This window comes from Bombina bombina, chromosome 3 (assembly GCF_027579735.1).
Source record: "Bombina bombina isolate aBomBom1 chromosome 3, aBomBom1.pri, whole genome shotgun sequence".
NCBI lineage: Eukaryota > Metazoa > Chordata > Amphibia > Anura > Bombinatoridae > Bombina > Bombina bombina.
This window is the reverse complement of record NC_069501.1, coordinates 645,973,064-645,994,794: the sequence shown is the minus strand read 5'-3', so window position 1 is coordinate 645,994,794 and position 21,731 is coordinate 645,973,064. Positions and strand designations below refer to the sequence as shown.

The window sequence follows — 21,731 nt, the reverse complement described above, 5'->3', positions numbered from 1 at the left end:
GTCGATTGAAGAGGATGCTCCGCGTCGGATGTCTTGAAGATGGAGCCGCTCCACGCCGGATGGATGAAGATAGAAGATGCCGTCTTGGTGAAGTCTTCTGCGGGCTTGGAGGAAGACTTCGGCCGCTTGGATGAAGACTTCTCCTGGCTTCGTTGAGGACTTCTTGCCGCTTCGTTCAGAACTTCTCCCGGCTTCATTGAGGATGGATGTCGGCTCTTCAAAACTGTAAGTGAATCTTCTGAGGTTAGTGTTAGGATTTTTTAAGGGTGTATTGGGTGGGTTTTATTTTTAGGTTAGGGCTTTGGGCAGCAATAGAGCGAAATGCCCTTTTAAGGGCAATGCCCATCCAAATGCCCTTTTCAGGGCAATGGGGATCTTAGGTTTTTTTAGATTAGGATTTTATTTGGGGGGGTGGTTGTGTGGGTGGTGGGTTTTACTGTTGGGGGGGTATTTGTATTTTTTATTTACAGGTAAAAGAGCTGATTTCTTTGGGACAATGCCCCGCAAAAGGCCCTTTTAAGGGCTATTTGTAGTTTATTGTAGGTTAAGGGTTTTTTTTTATTTTGGGGGGGCTTTTTTCTTTTTATAGGGCCCTTAGATTAGGTGTAATTAGTTTAAATCTTTGATAATTTATTTTTTAGTTTTTGTAACTTAGTGTTTATTTTTTTTGGAACTTAGTGTTTGTTATTTTTTGTAACTTAGTTGTTAGTTTTTTGTAACTTAGTAATTTTTTAGTGTAGATATAATTATTTGAGTAGGGTTAGGTGTTTAAATATATAATATATTTAATTTAATTTGTAGTTTAATGTAATTTTAGTATAAAAGTTAGGGTAGATTAATTATTAGTTTAATATAGTTTAATGTAATTTTAAAGGTAAGTTTAAATTTATTATAAGATAGGGATGAGTTAATATTTAATATAAAGGTTGTTAGGTTTAGGGGTTAATAGGTTAATTTAGTTTATGGCGATGTGGGGGGCTGGCGGTTTATGGGTTAATAAATTTATTTCGTTGCGGTGGGCTCCGGGAGCGGCATGATAGGGTTTAATAACATAATGTAGGTGGCGGCGGTGTAGGGGGCAGCAGATTAGGGGTTAATAACATAATGTAGGTGGCGGTGGGCTCCGGGAGCGGCGGAATAGGGGTTAATAACTTTATTAGAGTGGCGGTGGGCTCCGAGAGCGGCGGGATAGGGGTTAAACAGTTTAGTATAGTGGCAGTGCTTAGTGACAGTATACAAATAAAGCTGGGAAAAAGCCGAATAGGAGCAAGATTGATGACTGTTAGTTAACAACAGTCCGCTGCTCATCGCCCCATACTTAGTGGGCGTATTTTTGACAGTTGTTTTGTTAAATATGGAGAGCGTATTCAGGTCCACGGCAGCGATGTTAGGCGATGTCAGGTGAGCGTATTGGTGCCAGCGAATGCAGCACAGTTGATGGCTTGATAAATAGGACTCAATGTCAGAACTACCTAAAAAGAAAAAAACAAGATGGTAAGCTTCAAATCATAAAATGGTTAACATAAGCTCCAGAGTTAAACCCCATCAAGCTGGTTGGGGAGGAACTGCACAGAATTGTGAAAGCAAAGCAACCTACAAGTGCAACACATTTGTGGGAACCTCTGCAATAATGTTCGGAAAAACTTTCTGAACAATATTTGATTTCTATTGTAGAAATAATGCCACAATGTTTACCTGTTATATCTGCAAAAGGTGTCTACTTTGAGAGAAAATGTTTTTTGCTCCGCAGCTAAATTGGGATCCGAATTTCTCGAGTGATCACACTGCCATATCATATTTGTTAAAAACCTGCTGCTGCTAACGTGCTTTCAACCGAAAAGCTGCTAAAAAACAATTTGTCATTTAATAACTGCCTACTTTCGAAATATCAAATGGAATTTTATTATATTTGATTTTAATCCATGATTGTAAATCAATAATTTCTATGCACAACACTATATATATATATATTAAACAGTATTTTCACTTCGTTTAAACTTTAATTTGTGACCCTGCTGCCTGTGCGCATTTGTGAATGTTTTTTACAGATTACAAATTCAATGATGTATGCACTGTCATGCAGGAGCCATGGCTACTGTTTTCTATGGGTTATTAGAATCCTGTACACAGAATCGTCTTTCTAAAAAGAAATGAACAAACATATTATGTATTTTACAGTATCATACATGTAAGGAACTGCATACACATATACAATATACCCACAAACAAAACGGAGTACCTTCTTCAGAACCAAGCAAAAGGATACCAAGTGAAAGGGATTACCTGCTCCTTGGCCAAGCTAAAGAGAGTGCCCACTTCTGGGCCAAGAAAAAGGATACCAAGCAAAAGGGAGTGCCCGCAACTGGCCCAAGCAAAACAATACCATGCAAAAAAAGTGTCCACTCCTAGGCCAAGCAAAAGGGAATGCCAGCTTCTGGGTCCAGAAAACTGAGTGCCTACTTCTGGACTAAGCAAATCAGAGTGCCCTCTTCTGGGCAAAGCAAGGAATACCAGGGTACTGAATACAGTCTGCAAGCAGCAGCAGACAAAGGCAGTGCTGAAGACAGGACAAACAAATAGGCACCGCAGGCAGTAAGGTACTGGAGCTGGAGAATTGCAACAGGGAAAGTTGAAGCAAAAGTACTAACTCTGCCAAATGCAGATAAAACGTCAGGACAGTTCAAGTTCAAAGGCAGGTAGCAAGTATCCAAACTTAGGCAAGGTCACAAGCAGGAAATCTAGCAACAAACAGGAACCAGAACCACAAACACATGAAAGACTCCAATGCCAGAAGTAAAGGCATAGATTGCTCAATATATAGCCAGAGAGCAGTTCCCTGATTGGCTGACATCCAGAGAGAGTGGAGCTGGGAGACACACCTGCTGATGATAATATTCTTGCATAATTCTTTGCAAGTAAACATCTTTTAGTGGCACAAACAGAGCAAACTGGGCTCTGAACCTATAGTTCCTGGTTCTATCTCAGACAAGACACCAGTGGTGCCTCTGTTGGTCAGTTTGCATTTTGGCACGAACAGAGCTTATGGGATCCTGCCATCGCCCCACTGCCAAGATTGAAGTTCACTGACGAAGTGGGTGGATTTTTTCTCACACAACAATCAGTATTCTTTCATACGGAAGGCAATTTGCCTCTTGTCAGGAAAGAGAGAGTCAGCCCACTTTTTTATAAAATATCGCCAAACACACAGATTGCGAGACTGGCAAGACAAAATGGTAATTTCTCATGGGTCTAACTATCCTTTTATCATCGTCCCCTAAATGAGGACTCTGACGATTTTCTTTACACATTCCAACTAGTACAGCTGGATATCAAGATAATGTGCCGTAAACCATGAGAAGAAAATAAATATAAATGATAAAAGAAAATAAATGAGCGCTATTTTCAAATTCATACTTCCTACGTTTTACAACAGGTATCAATGGCTCTTTAAACTTGTACAAACCTGTAGAGGTTTATTAGAACAGGAACTGGAACTCAAGTGCAGAAAAGCAGCAGTAAGCACAAACATATGTCCAGAGAACAAGGTATCCAAAAAGGGGTGAGGCAAAATCAGCGTCAAACAGGCCAAAGGTCAGGGGAGGCGGCAATCAGAGAAAACAGGGATAAGCAAAGGTCACAAAATGCAATAAACAGGATTTACAAGTAATAAACATCAGGCGTTCATAAGCAGGATGCAAAACAACCAAGCACTGACTGACAGGCATGCTCTGCTTATAAAGGGGTTACTGAATCATATGACCTGGCCTCACCTGTTGGTAGGAGTTACCTGAAGTCAATATAAGTGTAGGTAGGACTCTGCGCCATCTTGGTTACCTCACTCATGGAGGCCACCATCTTGGATAGAAAGAAGAACCGCTGCAGTGACCTCAGCTGCTGGCTGAGTTACAGAGGCTAATGACTGGGGAGGAGGGGCCTCAGGTATTGTGATCACCACAGAATGACTTTGTGAATGCCACAGAACAGGTGAGCACCGGCGTATGAGACAGAGCCTCCTCAGCAGGCGCGACCTCAGGGCGCAGACTGGCATAGGTCTACTAGGATGTTTTCGATGAAATGCCTTTATATTAGCTGGTGCATGAACATTCTTGGCTGGCTCCCAAGATCGTTCCTCTGGAACATAACCTTTCCAATGAATGTAGTACTCTAGATGGCCTTGGTGTCTTCTGGAATCTAAGATTTCCTGGACCTCATTTTCTTTGGGGGCTGTTGACCATAATTGGAGCAGGTGAAGTGTAATTACGCAAAGGAAACCTATTGGGTTTCCATGGCGTAAATAGAGAGACATTGGAAGACAGGGTGTAATTTATACGTTGGAGGAAGATCCAAACGAAGAGCTACTGGATTGATCATCTTGGTTATCTTGAATGGTCCTATGTAATGTGGTCCTAATTTTTTGAATGGACAGGACAAACGTAAATTGTGAGTTGACAGCCAGACCTTATCTCCTGGCATATAGGGGGGTTCCTGAGATCTTAGTTTATCTGCATTTCTCTTATGGCATTGTTGAGCCATGCTTAAGGCTTGTTGTAACAATTGTCTGTGTTGTCTTAAGGTGTTCATTTGTTGGGCAACATCAAGAACATTTGTCGGACATGGAAGATCTGGCAAGGCAAGAGGATGGTAACCATAGTTAGCATAAAAAGGTGTATATTTTGTAGAATGGTGAACGTGGTTGTTGTATGAAAACTCAGCAGTTGGCAGCAACAATAACAATCATCCTATAGGTATGAAGTGTAACAACGAAGATATTGTTCAAGGTCAGATTGGTTCCTTCAGTTTGGGCATTGGACTGAGGATTATAGGCTGAAGATATGCTCTGTTGTATCTGTAGATGTTTACAAAAATGAGACCAGAAACGTGATGTAAATTGTGTACCCCGGTCAGTGATGATAGAACAGGGTACACCATGAAGGCGGTAGACTTCTAGTAAGTGGTAAATCCACTATGAAGTCCATGGCAATATCCGTCCATGGACCAGAGGCTAACAAGACAGGATGTAAGAGCCCAGTGGGTTTGGTGTTAAGAGTTTTTGTACAAGCACATACATCACAAGAAAGGATATAGTGTTTGGTATCTTGTTTAACACTAGGCCACCAGAAGTAATGAGTAATACTGTTTAAAGTTCTAGTGATACCTCCATGGCCTGCAGTTATAGAGTCATGGAACAGATTGAGAATCTCTGGTTGAAGAGGTGGGGAACAAATATTTGGGAACAATAGTACCATAAGCCTTGTTTCAAAGTAAGTGGTGGATCTATCCTAGGTAGGATACATTTTCAAATTTTGAATTCTGAGGTGATAGAATGTTCTCTAGGGAAGTGGATTCTGGTTCTATGTTGTCATGCATTCGAGATAAAGCATCTGCTTTTGGTTCTTTGAGCCTGGTCGATAAGTGATCTGCCCTTTGGTCTCTGCAATGCCCCTGCCACCTTCCAACACTTTCTTAATGAAGTCTTCAGAGATGTTTTGGATTCCTTTCTTGTCATCTACCTAGACAACATCTTGGCATTCTCTGATTCTCCAATTCAGATAAGTGATCTGTAGAGGAAATCGAGAGAAATATAGGGCCCATCTGGCTTGTCATTGCTTAAGGCATTTAGCTGAAGGTAGATACTCTAGATTGCGGTGATCAGTGTACACTGTGATGGGAAAGGAGGACCCCTCCAATAGATGTTGCCATTCTTCTAAGGTACATTTGATAGCAAGCAATTCTCTTTCCCCCACATCATAGTTCTTTTCAGGAGGTGTCAAGTTACAGGAAAAGAAGGTCACAGGATGAAGGCGTTCATCTTTGTCTCCTCGTTGTGATAGAACACCTCCTACTGCTATGTTGGAAGCATCCACTTCAAGAAAGAAAGCTTGGAGGTATTTGGTTGTACCACTATATGAGCTTGAGTAAAGAGTTTATTAAGAGTGTGGAAGGCTTCCTGAGCTTGGGGTGTCCAGGTGAACTTATCTTGTTTCTTGGTGAGGATAGTAATAGGGGCACATATTTGGGAGAATTTACGTATTAATCGTTGATAAAAGTTTGTGAATCCCATAAATCTTTGTACGGCTTTTTTATCTTTGGGACTGGGCCAATCTAGGATGGTCTTGACTTTACCAGAGTCCATTTCTATACAACCAGGGGTGATGACATACCCTAAGAATTCTACCCTATTTGTTTCAGACACATTTTTCCAATTTGGCATATAACCCATGTTTTCGAAGACATTGAAGAAACCTCTTTACATGTTCAGTGTATTGAATTGGAGAATCAGAGAATACCAAGATATCATCTAGGTAGATGAAAAGAAAACAATCCAAAACATCTCTGAAGACTTCATTAAGGAAGTGTTGGAAGGTGGTAGGGGCATTGCAGAGACCAAAGGGCATAACCAGGTACTCAAAATTCCCATAACAAGTTCTGAAGGCCGTCTCCCACTCATCTTCTTCATGCATATGCACTAGGTTGTATGCCCCATGTAGATCTATTTTGGTGAATATAGAAGCTCTCCAAAGCCGATCCAGTAACTCTGGTATCAGTGGTAAGGGGTACCATTTTTTGATGGTTATATTATTCATGGCATGGAAATCAACACAAGCACGAAGACCTCCATCTTTTTTGCCAACAAAAAAGATCCCAGCCCCGACAGGTGGGGTTGAGTGTCTAATGAATCCTTTGGCCAAGTTTTCTGAAATATATTCTTTAAAGGGACAGTCAACACCAGAATTTGATAGATAATCCCTTAATTACCCATTCGTCAGTTTTGCATAACCAACACAGTTATAATAACACACTTTTTACCTCTGTGATAACCTTGTATCTAAGCCTCTGCAAACTGCCCCCTTATTTCAGTTCTTTTGACAGACTTGCATTTAAGCCAATCAGTGCTCATTCCTCTGTAAATTCACGTGCATGAGCTCAATGTTATCTATATGAAACACATGAACTAACGCCCTCTAGTGGTGAAAAACTATCAAAATTAGAGGCGGCCTTCAAGGTCTAAGAAATTAGCATATGAACCTCCTAGGTTTAGCTTTCAACTAACAATACCAAGAGAACAAATCAAAATTGGTGCTAAAAGTAAATTGGAAAGTTGTTTAAAATTACATGCCCTATTTGAATCATGAAAGTTTTTTTGGAATTGTCTGTCCCTTTAAGGTGTTTTAGTTCAGCTTCAGCAAGTGGAAAAATATGTCCATATGGAATGGGAGCCCCAGGGAGTAGATCAATGGGGCAATCATATAGATGTCTAGGTGGTAGGACGTCTGCATTCTTTTTATTGAACACATCAGAGTATTCAATATATTTCTAAGGACGAATGATAGAGGCTGGAGACATGAGGGACATTATGGTGGTAGAACAAGACAACATACAAGTTGTATTGCAATGGTTCAAGGAAAATGTGAGGGTACCTTTTTCCCAATCAATGAATGGATTATGGGTACAAAGCCAAGGTAGTCCGAGAATGAGGGTAAACATTGGTGAGGGTACAAGATCAAGACAAAGTGTTTTAACATGGCGTTCTCCGGTAAGTAAATGGATAGGATCTGTTTTGTGACGGACAGAACCAGTTTTGATAGGAGTTCCGTCTACAACACATAACAATTATGGATAGTATTTGTCCCTAATTGGTATTTTCAAGGATTGTGCAGTAGTTCGATCCATTGAGCATCCACTAGCACCAGAGTCGATAATAGCTGTAATGGCATGTTCTTTATTTTCCCACTGTATGGAAAGAGAAACAGATAGGTAAGTAGTTATAGCGGGAGCTGCTGTATTCCAGGAGAAATGTGCAATAGTTCCCTTACCCGGTGAAGAGGTTGGGCGAACTGGGCAAGTTTTAAGCTGATGATCCAGTTTTCCGCAATACAGACAAAGACCTAATGAACAACGCCTTTTACGTTCTTCCTCAGATAGATGACGACGAACCATACCAATCTGCATTGGTTCCTAAGATGTGATTGTGAAAGAATCAGGTGTTCCTGAAGAACTTGTGAGGCATAAAGGTGGTAGAGCTTGAGTACATTCCATTCTTCGTTCACGGAAACGTCTATCTAATTGAGTTACTAATAGAATTAGTCCCTCCAGAGAGGTGGTAATGCCCACTCTTGCCAATTCGTCCTTTAAGAGTTCTGAAAGTCCTAGATGGAACTGTTCCACAAGACCTGTCTCATTGAAACCAGTGTCAGGAGAGAATTCACGAAAGTCTGTTATTTAGTCCTCGACAGGACGCCTGTTTTGGCGTAAGGAACGTAAGGCGGCTCTGGCAGCAGACAGTCATCATATAAAGTATGCATAGCAGCTGCAAAAAATTCTCAAATCTCTAGATGTGGACTATTGTTGTGTAACAAATGATGAGCCCAGGTTTGAGGTTGACCAGAGGGTAGGGTAATAGTGGACCAAACTTTTATATAGAAATTGAGATATGTACGTGGTTTGAGAGTAGAAAGCAATTCACAAGCAGTTATAAAGGTTCAGAATTCAGACTTGCTTCCAGTAAATTTTTCAGGCATAGAAATTGCAGGCTCAGGAACAGTAGGTGACAGCGGAGGCTGTGCGGGAGGTGGTGGTGTAGGTGGAGATGGAACAGCATTGGCTCTTAATTGTTCACGCTGAAGCAGGGTGGTGTGACTGGTCTGTAATTCTTGTAATGTTTGGGTCAATACCGCCACCTGTTGGGTCAAAGTGGTTATGGCTTCAGCTGCTCCTGTGAGTTCCATTTTTATGGCTTGGTTGCTTTGTAACAACCTGTAGTGGTTTATTAGAACAGGAACTGGAACTCAAGTACAGCACAAACAAATGTCCAGAGAACAAGGTATCCAAAAAGGGGTTAGGCAAAATCAGCATCAAACAGGCCAAAGGTCAGGGCAGGCGACAATCAGAGAAGACACGGACAAGCAAAGGTCACAAAATACAATAAACAGGATTCACAAGGAATAAATGCCAGGAGTTCATAAGCAGGTTGCAAAACTACCAAGCACAGACTGACAGGCGTGCTCTTCTTATAAAGGGGTTATTGAATCACATGACCTGGCCTCACCTGTTGGTATTTGTTACCTGAAGTCAATATAAGTGGAGGTAGGTTACCTCACTCTCCTTGCCCCACCCTCCGACCATGCTCTCAAGCTCCGCCATGGTGAACGGCTCTCCCGCATGGTGGTCGCTATCTTGGATAGACTGAAGTACCGCTGCAGTGACCTCGGCTGCGGGATTAGTTAGAGAGGCTAATGACCGGGAAGCAGGGGCCTCAGGTATCGTGATCGCCACAGAATGACTTTGTGAGCGCCGCAAAACAGGTGAGCACTGGCGTATGTGACAAAACTGAACAAGATTTCTCAATATTCGCTACACAATAATATTTTACTGTTGATCCATTGATTGTAACATTTTTTTTACTTGAAAGCTTTAATAACATTGGAATTCCAATATATATATATATATATATAAATATATGTGTGTGTGTGAAGTATGGGGTTCAGATGTCAGCGCTCATATAAGGGAGAGAACAAAAACAAAGAAACAAATTATGGTGAAGTATGAAAGCACTGGTGTGTCGTGTGACAAAAAAAAGTGAAAAAATATTGCTCACCTTTTAAAACCTCAAACATGTGAGGTATGTTGGAAGCATGGAGGGGAATTTAATCCCTATCTGTGTTAAAGCTGTTTTACCGTTTGGGTTATCACTTGTAGTGTTGTACTTCCTTCTTCAAGTACCTAAGGGTATGGGTGGCTTCTTCTCTACGGAGTATGGTAAACCCTTCCTTCTGCTGGGTATGGTGAGCCTCCCTGTGTGAAAGGTGATGTACTTCTTCCCCGTGGAGTATGGTACGCTTCTTGTTGGTAGACTTTTCCTCTATGGAGTATGGTACAATTTTCTTGTATAGGTAAAAACCTTTACAAAGTAGTGGTAAGGTTTAAAATTCCTCCTATGTTTACTGGAAAATGGAGTGCATAATTTATGCAATGCCAAATTATGTTTTGAGGCAACCTAGGTGGCTGTTAAAAACTACTTTATTAGATAATATCTAAAAAACTCAAAACAAATATTTGTGATGTTACATTTAAAGTCCTCCTTTTTAAACAGTCCCAAAAGGAAGTAGACTGTTGAACGTTAATTGGCAATGGGTATGCAAATGTCCTGTTTGCCAAAACGTTCTGTGTACGATTTGTGCGTTGATGTTATCTCAATAAATGATGATGAAGGTGATATCTTGTTTCTTTAGGTGCTGTCCGGTAAAAGTCCAGGATCAAATATATAGGATGTTTCTATTACCTTGGAAAAACACTTTTTTTGTCTAGGTAGTTGGTTAAGTCAGGATATTCTTCTGCAATGCCCACCACTGACGTCACTTCCGGTCAGGCGAGACCATCGATCATCACACAGCCAGAAACTGACCCTGTCACTGACAGGCTATTCAATCCACAGCCATCAGAATTACAGAAGAATATCCTGACTTAACAATCTACCTAGACAGAAAAGTGTTTTTGCAAGGTAATAGAAACATCCTATATATTTGATCCTGGAGTTTTACTGGACAGAATCTAAAGAAACAGGATATCACCTTCATCATCATTTATTGAGATAACATCAACGCACAAATCGTACACAGTAAATACAGTAGATTTGTATAATCAACAAATGCATGATAACAAGACAATGCAATAGCACATGGGGGCTGATTTATTAAGGGCCGAATGGCCCCTACCCTAATGCCCCTGTTTCCATGTGAGCCTTCAGGCTCGGCAGAAACAGGAGTTGAGAAGCAGTGGTCTTAAGACTGCTGCTCCTTAACTCGTCCCCCGCCTCTGAGGCGGCAGACAGCAATCCGCCCAAACCTATACTATCGGGTTGATTGACACCCCCTGCTAGCAGCCGATTGGCCGCGAATCTGCAGGGGGTGGCATTGCACAAGCAGTTCACCAGAACTGCTTGTGCAATGTTAAATGCTGACAGTGTATGCTGTCACTATTTAACGATGCAGGGCGGACATGATTTGCTATAGACCAGGATATGAAAAATCTATCCCTTAGTCTCAACTTTAAATGAGAAGTACATTTATTTCTGACAATTTTCAAAGTTAGGTCTATTTCCACTCACACTGCATCATGTGACAGACATCAGCTAATCACAAATGCATATACGTATATTCTGTGAATTCTTGCACATGCTTAGTAGGAACTGGTGACTCACAAAGTTTAAATATAAAAAGACTGTGCACATTTTGTTAATGGAAGTAAATTGGAAAGGTGTTTAAAATTGCTTGTGCTTTCTGAATCATTAAAATTTCATTTTGATGTTTTTAACAACAAATTAATTATGTTTGAACTGTGCTCAATAAAAATAAAAATTATATATATATATATATATATATATGTGTGTGTGTATATATATATATATATATATATATATATATATATATATATACACACTCACTGGCCACTTTATTAGGTACACCTTGTAAGTACGGGGTTGGACCCCCTTTTGCCTTCACAACTGCCTTAAATCTTTGTGGCATAGATTCAACAACGTGTTGGAAACATTCCTCAGAGATTTTGGTCCATATTGACATGATAGCATCACACAGTTGCTGAAGATTGTCGGCTGCACATCCATAATACAAATCTCCCATTCCACCAAATCCCAAAGGTGCTCTATTGTATTGCGATCTGTTGATTGTGGAGGCCACTGGAGTACAGTGAGCTCATTGTCATGTTCAAGAAACCAGTTAAAGATGATTTGAGCTTTGTGACATGGTGCATTATCCTACTGGAAGTAGCCATCAGAAGATAGGTACACTGCAGTCATAAAAGGATGGACATGGTCAGCAACAATACTCAGGTAGGCCGTGGCGTTTAAACGATGCTCAATTGGTACTAAGGGGCCCAGAGTGTGCCAAGAAAATAACCTCCACACCATTACACCACCACCACCAGCCTGAACCGTTAATACAAGGCAGGATGGATCCATGCTTTCATGTTGTTTTCGCCAAATTCTGACCCTACAATCTTAATGTTGCAGCTGAAATCGAGACTCATCAGACCAGGCAACGTTTTTCCAATCTTCTATTGTCCAATTTGGTGAGCCTATGCGAATTGTAGCCTCAGTTCCCTGTTCTTAGCTGACAGGAGTGGCACCCGGTGTGGTCTTCTGCTGCTGTAGCTCATTTGCATCAAGGTTTGATGTGTTGTGCGTTCAGAGATGGTATTCTGCATACCTTGGTTGTAACGAGTGATTATTTGAGTTACTGTTGCCTTTCTATCATCTCAAACCAGTCTGCCCATTCTCCTCTGTTCTCTGACATCAACAAGGCATTTTCGTTCACACAACTGCCGCTCACTGGATATTTTCTCTTTTTTTAGACCATTCTCTGTAAACCCTAGAGATGGTTGTGCGTGAAAACCCCAGTAGATCAGCAGTTTTTTAAATACTCAGACCAGCCCGTCTGGCACTAACAACCATGCTACGTTCAAAGTCACTTAAATCCCCTTTCTTCCCCATTCTGATACTCGGTTTGAACTTCAGCAAGTTGTCTTTACCACCACTAGATGCCTAAATGCATTGAGTTGCTGCCATTTGATTGGCTGGTTAGCAATTTGTGTTACCAAGCAATTGAACAGGTATACCTAATAAAGTGGCCGGTGAGTGTATACATTCCAGTGCCTTTAATATAGTAAAAATATAAATAGTCTTATTTCTTACTGCTATAATTTCATATAAATAAATTAATCAGATGGCTGTGCCCTAGAAGTGTAGGGATGCACTGCATTGTCACAACCCCAGCTAAGGATGTCACACACAGAAATTAGGTTAATGATGAAAAGATTGTGGGATTTTAATTTTAAGAAACTCAATATTGAAAGCATTTAGTGACACAATGTTTTTTTGTTTTTTTCCATCAATGTATACATTACAATAAATCAGGCATGTCATATGTAGTACAATAAGAGAACCACTGTCTTAGACACTATTGTAATAAGCACAGACGCAAATGACCTATTAATATTACTAAAATACTATATAAATGCTGATCACAGATGAAGCACTCAGCTTTGCCCTCACTATCATCTAGTAAATATGCTATGTTTTAATATGTGTATGATTAAGTATAAGAAATATTTTTGTTACCATAATAAATTTCTTTCTTTATTAGGCTCAGGAGCGAGCAGGGTTAAAACCGAAGAATAAGCCTTCCTCTATCCTTAGTGCCAGTATAGATACAGCAGGTACGTTTCCTAAGAACACATCTAGATTCATTTTAGATGCTAATTAAAACATTTTACTGTTACATAGTTTTTGTTATATGGTTTATAACTAGATGTAAGGTTTACATGCCAAAAGATATTTAGATAAAATGTGTTTGTGTACATGAGTCTCCAAGTGTATTTGTATATAATCACTGTAATATAAACTACAGATCCTTTGGGTTGCGGCAAATGTGTTGTATGTGTCATAGCTAATAGCACAAAAGTATGTTTACCTGTTAAGCATGATAGAAGTGATCACTTTGTTCTTGTAAAAGGTTTTACCAAATGCTAACAACATTGGCTTTTACAAGCTAGCTTTAGTATAAGGGCTTGTTTTACATTTTCGCTTTAGGCATTGATAAGATAAACCCCTAAACCACATTGTGCCAATATCAACAATACTAGTAGTAACAATACTTTTCAGTAGACATGTGCATTTGTTTTATTACAAATGCAAATTCGTTAACAAAACAGATATTCGTTTAATTTTTACAAGACGAATATTCAAACAACCACAACATTTAAAGAAAATGAATAAATACTGACAAAATTCATCAGTATTAATTTATTTCCTTTAAATTACCTTAGGGTTAAAAATACCTTTAGCATGCTGGAGAGTCACTCTAATCCTAACTCTTCTTCAAAGAGCCCTTGTATGTTCTTAGGAGGCTTAGTGTCGCCAATACCAGGGCATGCACTAAAGGCGAAGGTCCTTTAGCGCAGGCCCTGGGAGCTGCTGCACTAAGCCTCCTATTAGTTCATCCTGGGGCTCTGTGAAGAAGGGTCAGGATAAGTTTGTCTCTTCCGTGCGCTAGAGCAGCGGTCGCCAACCAGTGGTCCGTGAGAAGATGATGGTGGTCCGTGACACCATCAAGCAGGAATTAATCTCCTCTGATGGTGTCATCCCCATCGCGCCGCAACTTCCTACAGTGCCTGGCTGGACATCAGTGAAAACCGACAGAGGAGTTAAATTACAAACTCCCTACGCACATTGCATAGTAGTACGCAACTTGCGTAGCTAGATTGTATTTTTAACTCCTCCCAGTGGGCTGCTCAGAGGAAGATGCTTCCATTCTAAAGCCAGCAGAGGTTGGAATAGTCTTGGCTTGAAATAATGGAAATAAAGCATATAAAAAAAGAAAATCTTAAAAAAAATTACTTATATTTCATTTATTTTCTTCCCTTTACCTGTCTCTTTGTAGTAGTTTTCCGAATTCCTTCAGATGGACTTACATCACTGTTTGTCTTCCTCCCCTCCATCTTCTTTTTTTAAATTAAATATTATTTTTCATTCTAATAATTTTCCCGCGCACAAAGCCATTCCACCTGAATTCCAGTAATTGCCATCCAGCAGATCAGCCATATCCCACCAGTATTATAGTAATTGCCAATAACATCAATCGTGGTTAGCTCACATCCATATTGAGAACTTTCTGATATAAACTTAATTTTTTACTCCAATGTCTGTCCACGATCATAAGTAGTTTTGAATAATTCCTAACTGGGGAGGTAACTTGGAAGTCTTGTGGTCCTTTTAAACATAATATTTTTTCCCCCACTTTCTACCTCTCTATTTTCATCTCAAAAGTTGGTACTCACCCTTCATCTGTCATTTTGAATTAAAAATATGTAAATATATACATAATGTAAACTTAGCTATGGTTATACTAGTTATGTACAGTATGTGTGTATATATATATATATATATATATAATGTAAACTTAGCTATGGTTATACTAGTTATGTACAGTATGTGTGTATGTGTGTATATATATATATATATATATATATATATATATATATATATATATATATATATATATATATATATATATATATATATATATACACATTATAGAGGTTTGTACCTATTTAAAAAAAAATATGTTAGTGGTCCATGGGATTCAAAATTGTGAGTTTAGAGGTCTGAAAGGTTGGCGACGCCTGTGCTAGAGCACGGGTTTTCAAACCTGTCCTCGCGCCTCCTTGCAATATATTTTCATTATTTATTTTTCCCCCTTTTTGTGTAATTTAGCTCTGAAAAATGTATTGTGGGGATGATTTCCGAGCAGGGTTTCTGGCTATCAGGAGAAAGTAGGAAATACAAAAAACACTATAATATATATATATAACCCAAAAGCAATGTATAAAAACATCTATCACATTGGTGTGAGCTACCACAAAAGCTCAACAAGGGTATGATAAACAGCATAAAATGAAATACCATACAATAGAAAGTCCTTATAATCCAACATCCAATGGAGGGCAGCACTCTGTCAGAAGGATGGTTAGTCCCTGGTAATGAAGAATCTAGAAAAAAGGAAGACACAGAGGTGCCAACATGGCCTAATAACATCTGCAGTGTATACACTGGAGAAACTATATGGAGTAGAAAGATACTCACAAACATAGAGCACACAAAAGTGCCAATCACACAGACTGGATCAATTAGCAGTGGTCCAGCTCACAGAGGAAATGCTCAGATGAAAAGAAACAGGCAGCAGGCAGTAATCCTATTACTGTGAGTGACATAAGACAAAATTCATAGCCTAGTACAGTTTGGGTATGCAAAGTGCACAATTATTGGTCAGACTTACAGAAAGTAGCGCACCCACAGGTGCAATAGAGGCAAGCTGGAACCTCTCAGTCACCCAGCAGACTGTGCTCAGGAATAGATGGCATCTGTTCACCAGTCAACCGGTATAGATCTAAGAGATAAATCCAAAATAAATACAGCAAGTGTATCACATTAAAGAATGTATTTATTAAAAACAAAGTGATGCGTTTCTCAGCCCTTAAGGGCTGTTTCCTAAGCCTAAACATTAAAAATATAACATTGATACACTTGCTATATACACTTACAACCCCTATCATTGGTTAATTGATGCACCCACCCTCTTCCCTAAACCTAATTAATCAGTGTACACCTGTTGGTAACCTCTTGTATGCTGTGAAACAGCTGATGGTAAATGTTTCTATTTGTATCAGCAATGTTATTGATAAAGCAACATGCTAACACCATTCATTTTATAAAAGAGGGCATGGCCCTAACTGCTAAATAAAATAATTTTAATAATAATATAATAATTTTAAAAAAAATACATTATAGAGGTTTGTACCTATTTAAAAAAAATTATGTTAGTGGTCCATGGGATTCAAAATTGTGAGTTTAGAGGTCCGAAAGGTTGGCAACCCCTGCACTGGAGCACAGGTTTTCAAACCTGTCCTCACGCCTCCTTGCAATATATTTTCATTATTTATTTTTCCCCCTTCTCTGAATAATGGATTGTGGGTCAAGACTATAACAGGCAGTTTCCTATTTTGAGTACATATATTTTGAATTGTTCTGTCAGTTCTTGGTGTAGTAACATGATGTTAATCACAAGCGCCCTTCCGTATTGGGTTCAAATCATCCCCGCAATCCATTTTTCTCACTATTCTTTACAGAACTGCAATTTTAATTTTGTTCTGCAAAGTTTTTTGCCTTCAAAAGACTGTCAATTTGACTGACTTTCTTTAATAACAAGTCACTTTGTTTACCCATCTGTAAAACATTTGTTAATTTACCAAATCTTTTAGTAATATTACATCTAATTACACGTAAATATGTATTGGAGATATTGCCAGTATAACATGGAATAAGAAATGTTGTAAAACTAAAAAATCAATGAGAATAAATATAAAATAAATATCAAAATTACGATTTTTGACCAATGTGTCTAAAAATTTAGTAAGGTATTGTAGGTTCATTTTATATTACCAGTGAAGCAACAGATATAGGGCTTCATTTATCAAGCTGCAACAGCAGCTTCAGAGCCCCAGCATTTCAGGCTTGCTAGTTAAAGGTGACAGTATACACCAATTTTCATACAACTGCATGTAATGGACACTACTATAAAGAAGAATATGCACAGATACTGATCTAAAAATCCGGTATAAAACTTTTGAAAAACTTAATTAGAAGCTCCAAGTTTAGCACTGTTGATGAGGTAGTCTGGGACACTCAGTGAAAGGGGCTGGATAAACTAAAAGAGAAGAAACTCCCCCCTCCCCTGCATATGAAACAAATAACATAAATGGAGCCTGCAGGAGTCTGTAAGCACATGTATACTTCTGACACTGTGGGGCTTGGCTAGAAGTCTTTAAATCAGCACAATGTTCTTAAAAAATAAGCAAAACTATACATTTTTATAAAAACACTTTCAGATGGTCTGTATAAATGGATCATCTACAAAACACTTATGCAAAGAAAAATCTAGTGTACAGTTTCCCTTTAAGTAGCAGCAGTCTTAAGACCACTGCTACTTAACCTCTCTGGCCACCTAAAGCGTTGCGGATTGCAATCAGCCTGAATGAGATGATTGACAGCCCCCTCTTGTGCAAGATTTGGCGCATGCAAGCAGGGGGCAGCATTGCACAAGCAGCATCTTGGGCAAAGTAAAATGTGGGCAGCATACTGCTTCATGACAGCTAATCTCGTCAGCCCACTCTGATAAATGGAGCCCATAGAGTAAAAGATGCTTCTCAATTTTTGTTTACATTTCGCGACTGGAGTCGATTCCAATCCTTTTGAAAAGTTTATCAAATGATTTATCTACAAAAATACCCATATACTTTAATGGTAAAAGGATTATATAAGCATTTCTAAAGGATTGTGATCCACTCTGCAAAGGGGTTAAAAACATATCCGTAAAATTCACAAACACAGAGATTACGAGTTTTGCTGTAACAGGGGTGCGTTGCTAACGAGCAGTTTTTTCTCACCGCTGACTTAAGACAACGCTGGTATTACAGGTTTTTTTAAACCCAGTGTTAGCCGCAAAAAAGTGAGCATAGAGCAAAATTTAGCTCCACATCTCACCTCAATACCAGCGTTGCTTAAGTAGTGGTGAGCTGGCAAAACGTGCTCGTGCACGATTTCGCCATAGGAATCAATGGGGCAGAATCGGCTGAAAAAAAAAACCTAACACTTGCAAAAAAGCAGCGTTCCGCTTCTAATGCAGCCCCATTGATTCCTATGGGGAAAGAACATTTACGTTTACACCTAACACCCTAACATGAACCCCGAGTCTAAACACCCCTAATCTTACACTTATTAACCCCTAATCTGCCGCCCCCGACATCGCTGACACCTACATTATATTATTAACCTCTAATCTGCCGCTCCGGACACCGCCACCACCTACATTATCCCTATGAACCCCTAATCTGCTGCCCCCAACATCGCCGACACCTACTTTTTATTTATTAACCCCTACTCTGCCGCCCCCAATGTCGCCGCCACCACCTAACTACACTTATTAACCCCTAATCTGCCGCCGCCAACGTTGCCGCCACTATAATAAAGTTATTAACCCCTAAACCTAAGTCTAACCCTAACCCCACCTAACAAATATAATTTAAAATAATCTAAATAAAATTACTACAATTAAATAAATAATTCCTATTTAAAACTAAATACTTACCTATAAAATAAACCCTAAGTTAGCTACAATATAACTAATAGTTACATTGTATCTAGCTTAGGATTTATTTTACAGGCAACTTTGTATTTATTTTAACTAGGTACAATAGTTATTAAATAGTTATTAACTACTTAATAACTCCATAGTTAAAATAAGTACAAATTTACCTGTAAAATAAACCCTAACCTAAGTTACAATTACACCTAACACTACACTATCATTAAATAAATTAACTAATTTACCTACAATTAATTACAATTAAATTAAATAAAGTACGGAAAAAAAAAACACTAAATTACAAAAAAAATAATAATTACAAGAATTTTAAACTAATTACACCTAATCTAATCCCCCTAATAAAATAAAAAAGCCCACCAAAATAATAAAAATCCCTACCCTATACTAAATTACAAATAGCCCTTAAAATGGCTTTTTGCGGGGCATTGCCCCAAAGTAATCAGCTCTTTTAACGGTAAAAAAAAATACAAATCCCCTCCCCCCAACATTACAACCCACCACCCACACACCCAACCCTACTCTAAAACCCACCCAATCCCCCATTAATAAAACCTAACACTAACCCCTTGAAGATCACCCTATCCAAGATGGCGTCCCTTGAATTCCGATTGGCTGATAGGATTCTATCAGCCAATCGGAATTAAGGTAGGAAAAATCCTATTGGCTGATCCAATCAGCCAATAGGATTCAGCTCACATTCTATTGGCTGATTGGAACAGCCAATAGAATGTGAGCTCAATCCTATTGGCTGATTGGATCAGCCAATAGGATTGAACTTCAATCCTATTGGCTGATTGGATCAGCCAATAGGATTTTTCCTACCTTAATTCTGATTGGCTGATAGAATCCTATCAGCCAATCGGAATTCAAGGGACGCCATCTTGGATGACATCATTTAAAAGAACCGTCATTCATCGTGTAGTCCTCAGTCTGGATGGATGCTCTGCGTTGGCTGGCTCCAAGATGGACCCACTCCGCTCCGGATGGATGAAGATAGAAGATGCCGCCTGGATGAAGACTTCTGCCCGTCTGGAGGTCCTCTTCTGCCCGGATTGGATGAAGACTTCTGCCCCTCTGGAGGACCACTTGTGCCCGGCTGGGTGAAGACGTCTCACGGTAGGGTGATCTTCAAGGGGTTAGTGTTAGGTTTTATTAAGGGGGGATTGGGTGGGTTTTCGAGTAGGGTTGGGTGTGTGGGTGGTGGGTTGTAATGTTGGGGGGGTATTGTATTTTTTTTACAGGTAAAAGAGCTGATTACTTTGGGGCAATGTCTCGCAAAAAACACTTTTAAGGGCTATTTGTAATTTAGTATAGGGTAGGGATTTTTATTATTTTGGTGGGCTTTTTAATTTTATTAGGGGGATTAGATTAGGTGTAATTAGTTTAAAATTCTTGTAATTATTTTATTTTTTTCTGTAATTTAGTGGGGGGGGTTTCGTACTTTAGTTTAATTTATTTAATTGTAGTTAATTGTAGGTAATTTAGTAAATTAATTTAATTATAGTGTAGTGTTAGGTGTAATTGTAATTTAGGTTAGGATTTATTTTACAGGTACTTTTGTATTTATTTTAGCTAGGTAGTTATTAAATAGTTAATAACTATTTAATAACAATTGTACCTAGTTAAAATAAATACAAAGTTGCCTAAAATAAAAATAAACCCTAAGCTAGATGTAATGTAACTATTAGTTATTTTATTTATTTATTTTTATTTTCAAAGGAGCTTTATTGAAAAATATAAGTACATACACATATGCATTGTTAATAATGCCATATAAGAGTACATCATAAATTAGCAATAGAACAAACCAAACCTCTCATTGGTAAGTTTTTAAGAAGGTTTTTAAAGTCTGATGGAGTTTATGTCCAATGAGCAATAAGCATGAGAGTTCAATATGATCAGGCTCCAAATTTTCACTTTTTCTTAGGGTTTTGCTGTGCAAAGGTTGTTACATCAATCCAAAAAGCAATGATATTGAGCACAAAAGAGGCTCCAAGGAGCAGATTTAACAGAAAAATCACTTTACAATTACTACACAATATAAACATATAATAATAACATATAATAATATAATAATAACTCACTGCAGTCGGCTAGGCTAAGCCGTAATATGCTAAAGAGGCATAGAGGTTATCCTGTAATGTGTTATTTCTATGGCTCTGCATCTGCAAATGATTACTCTTCTATTTTGTATATTCAAAAGGGTGAAGGGGATGGAGGAGAGGGCAGGAAGCAGAGAAAGGGAAGGGGAAGGAGGGAAAAAAAAAGGGGGGGGAGGAAAGACACAGCCAGCAGCACACTGATTCTGACAAGAATCAGTTCCTCATAGGGTACCATGTTTCCAGAGTTGGGTCAACATTTCATAGGTGTCTAGTTTCCCAATCCGGGCATAGTGGAATTTTTCAAGACTTGGCAAATTATCTACCCTAAGCCTCCACTCTGAGGCCAGGGGGATCCTGTTTGATTTCCACCTGGCCGGAACCAGGTTTTTGGCACTTGTCAACATTAACAACAGTAGAGTTTTTTTAGTGGAGTCTGAGATCCGAGATGGAAAATGAAATAGTAATGTCTCCATAGTTTTTGGGACCTCCAATTGCAGAATGGATTGAATGTGACCCCACACCTCTGTCCAAAACTCCCCCAACATTGAGCAATCCCACCAAATATGTGTTATGGAACCCATTCCCCCGCAACCCCTCCAGCACCTGTCCGAGGAGTTAGGATACATTTTCTTCAGGCGGGATGGTGTCAGGTACCAGCGACTTAGTAATTTGTAATGTGACTCCTGAATGCGTGCAGAAACTGACACACTCCTAGAGGCCCGGAAAATCCGTTGCCACTCCTGCAAGTCCAACTCCAAGCCCAACTCCAAATGCCATTGCCTGACATAAGTCGGGAGATCACTCTCCCCTCTCAGAAGGAGACCATATAACTTTGAGGTTAAATATCTGGGGACAGCATTCTGAGTACACAGCCCCTCAAAGAGCGTTTGGTCCC

The 21,731-nt window shown here is 39.2% G+C and overlaps 1 protein-coding gene across 1 annotated transcript in view; it reads left to right on the top strand.

The window, feature by feature from the left end:
- The window catches only part of LOC128653831 (multidrug and toxin extrusion protein 1-like), a 185,272-nt gene that overhangs the window by 150,444 nt on the left and 13,097 nt on the right, over window positions 1-21,731 (top strand). Inside the window, exon 16 of the mRNA XM_053707363.1 lies at window positions 13,158-13,230. Coding sequence (XP_053563338.1) covers window positions 13,158-13,230 — 73 coding nt within the window. The remainder of the gene's footprint in view (window positions 1-13,157; window positions 13,231-21,731) is intronic.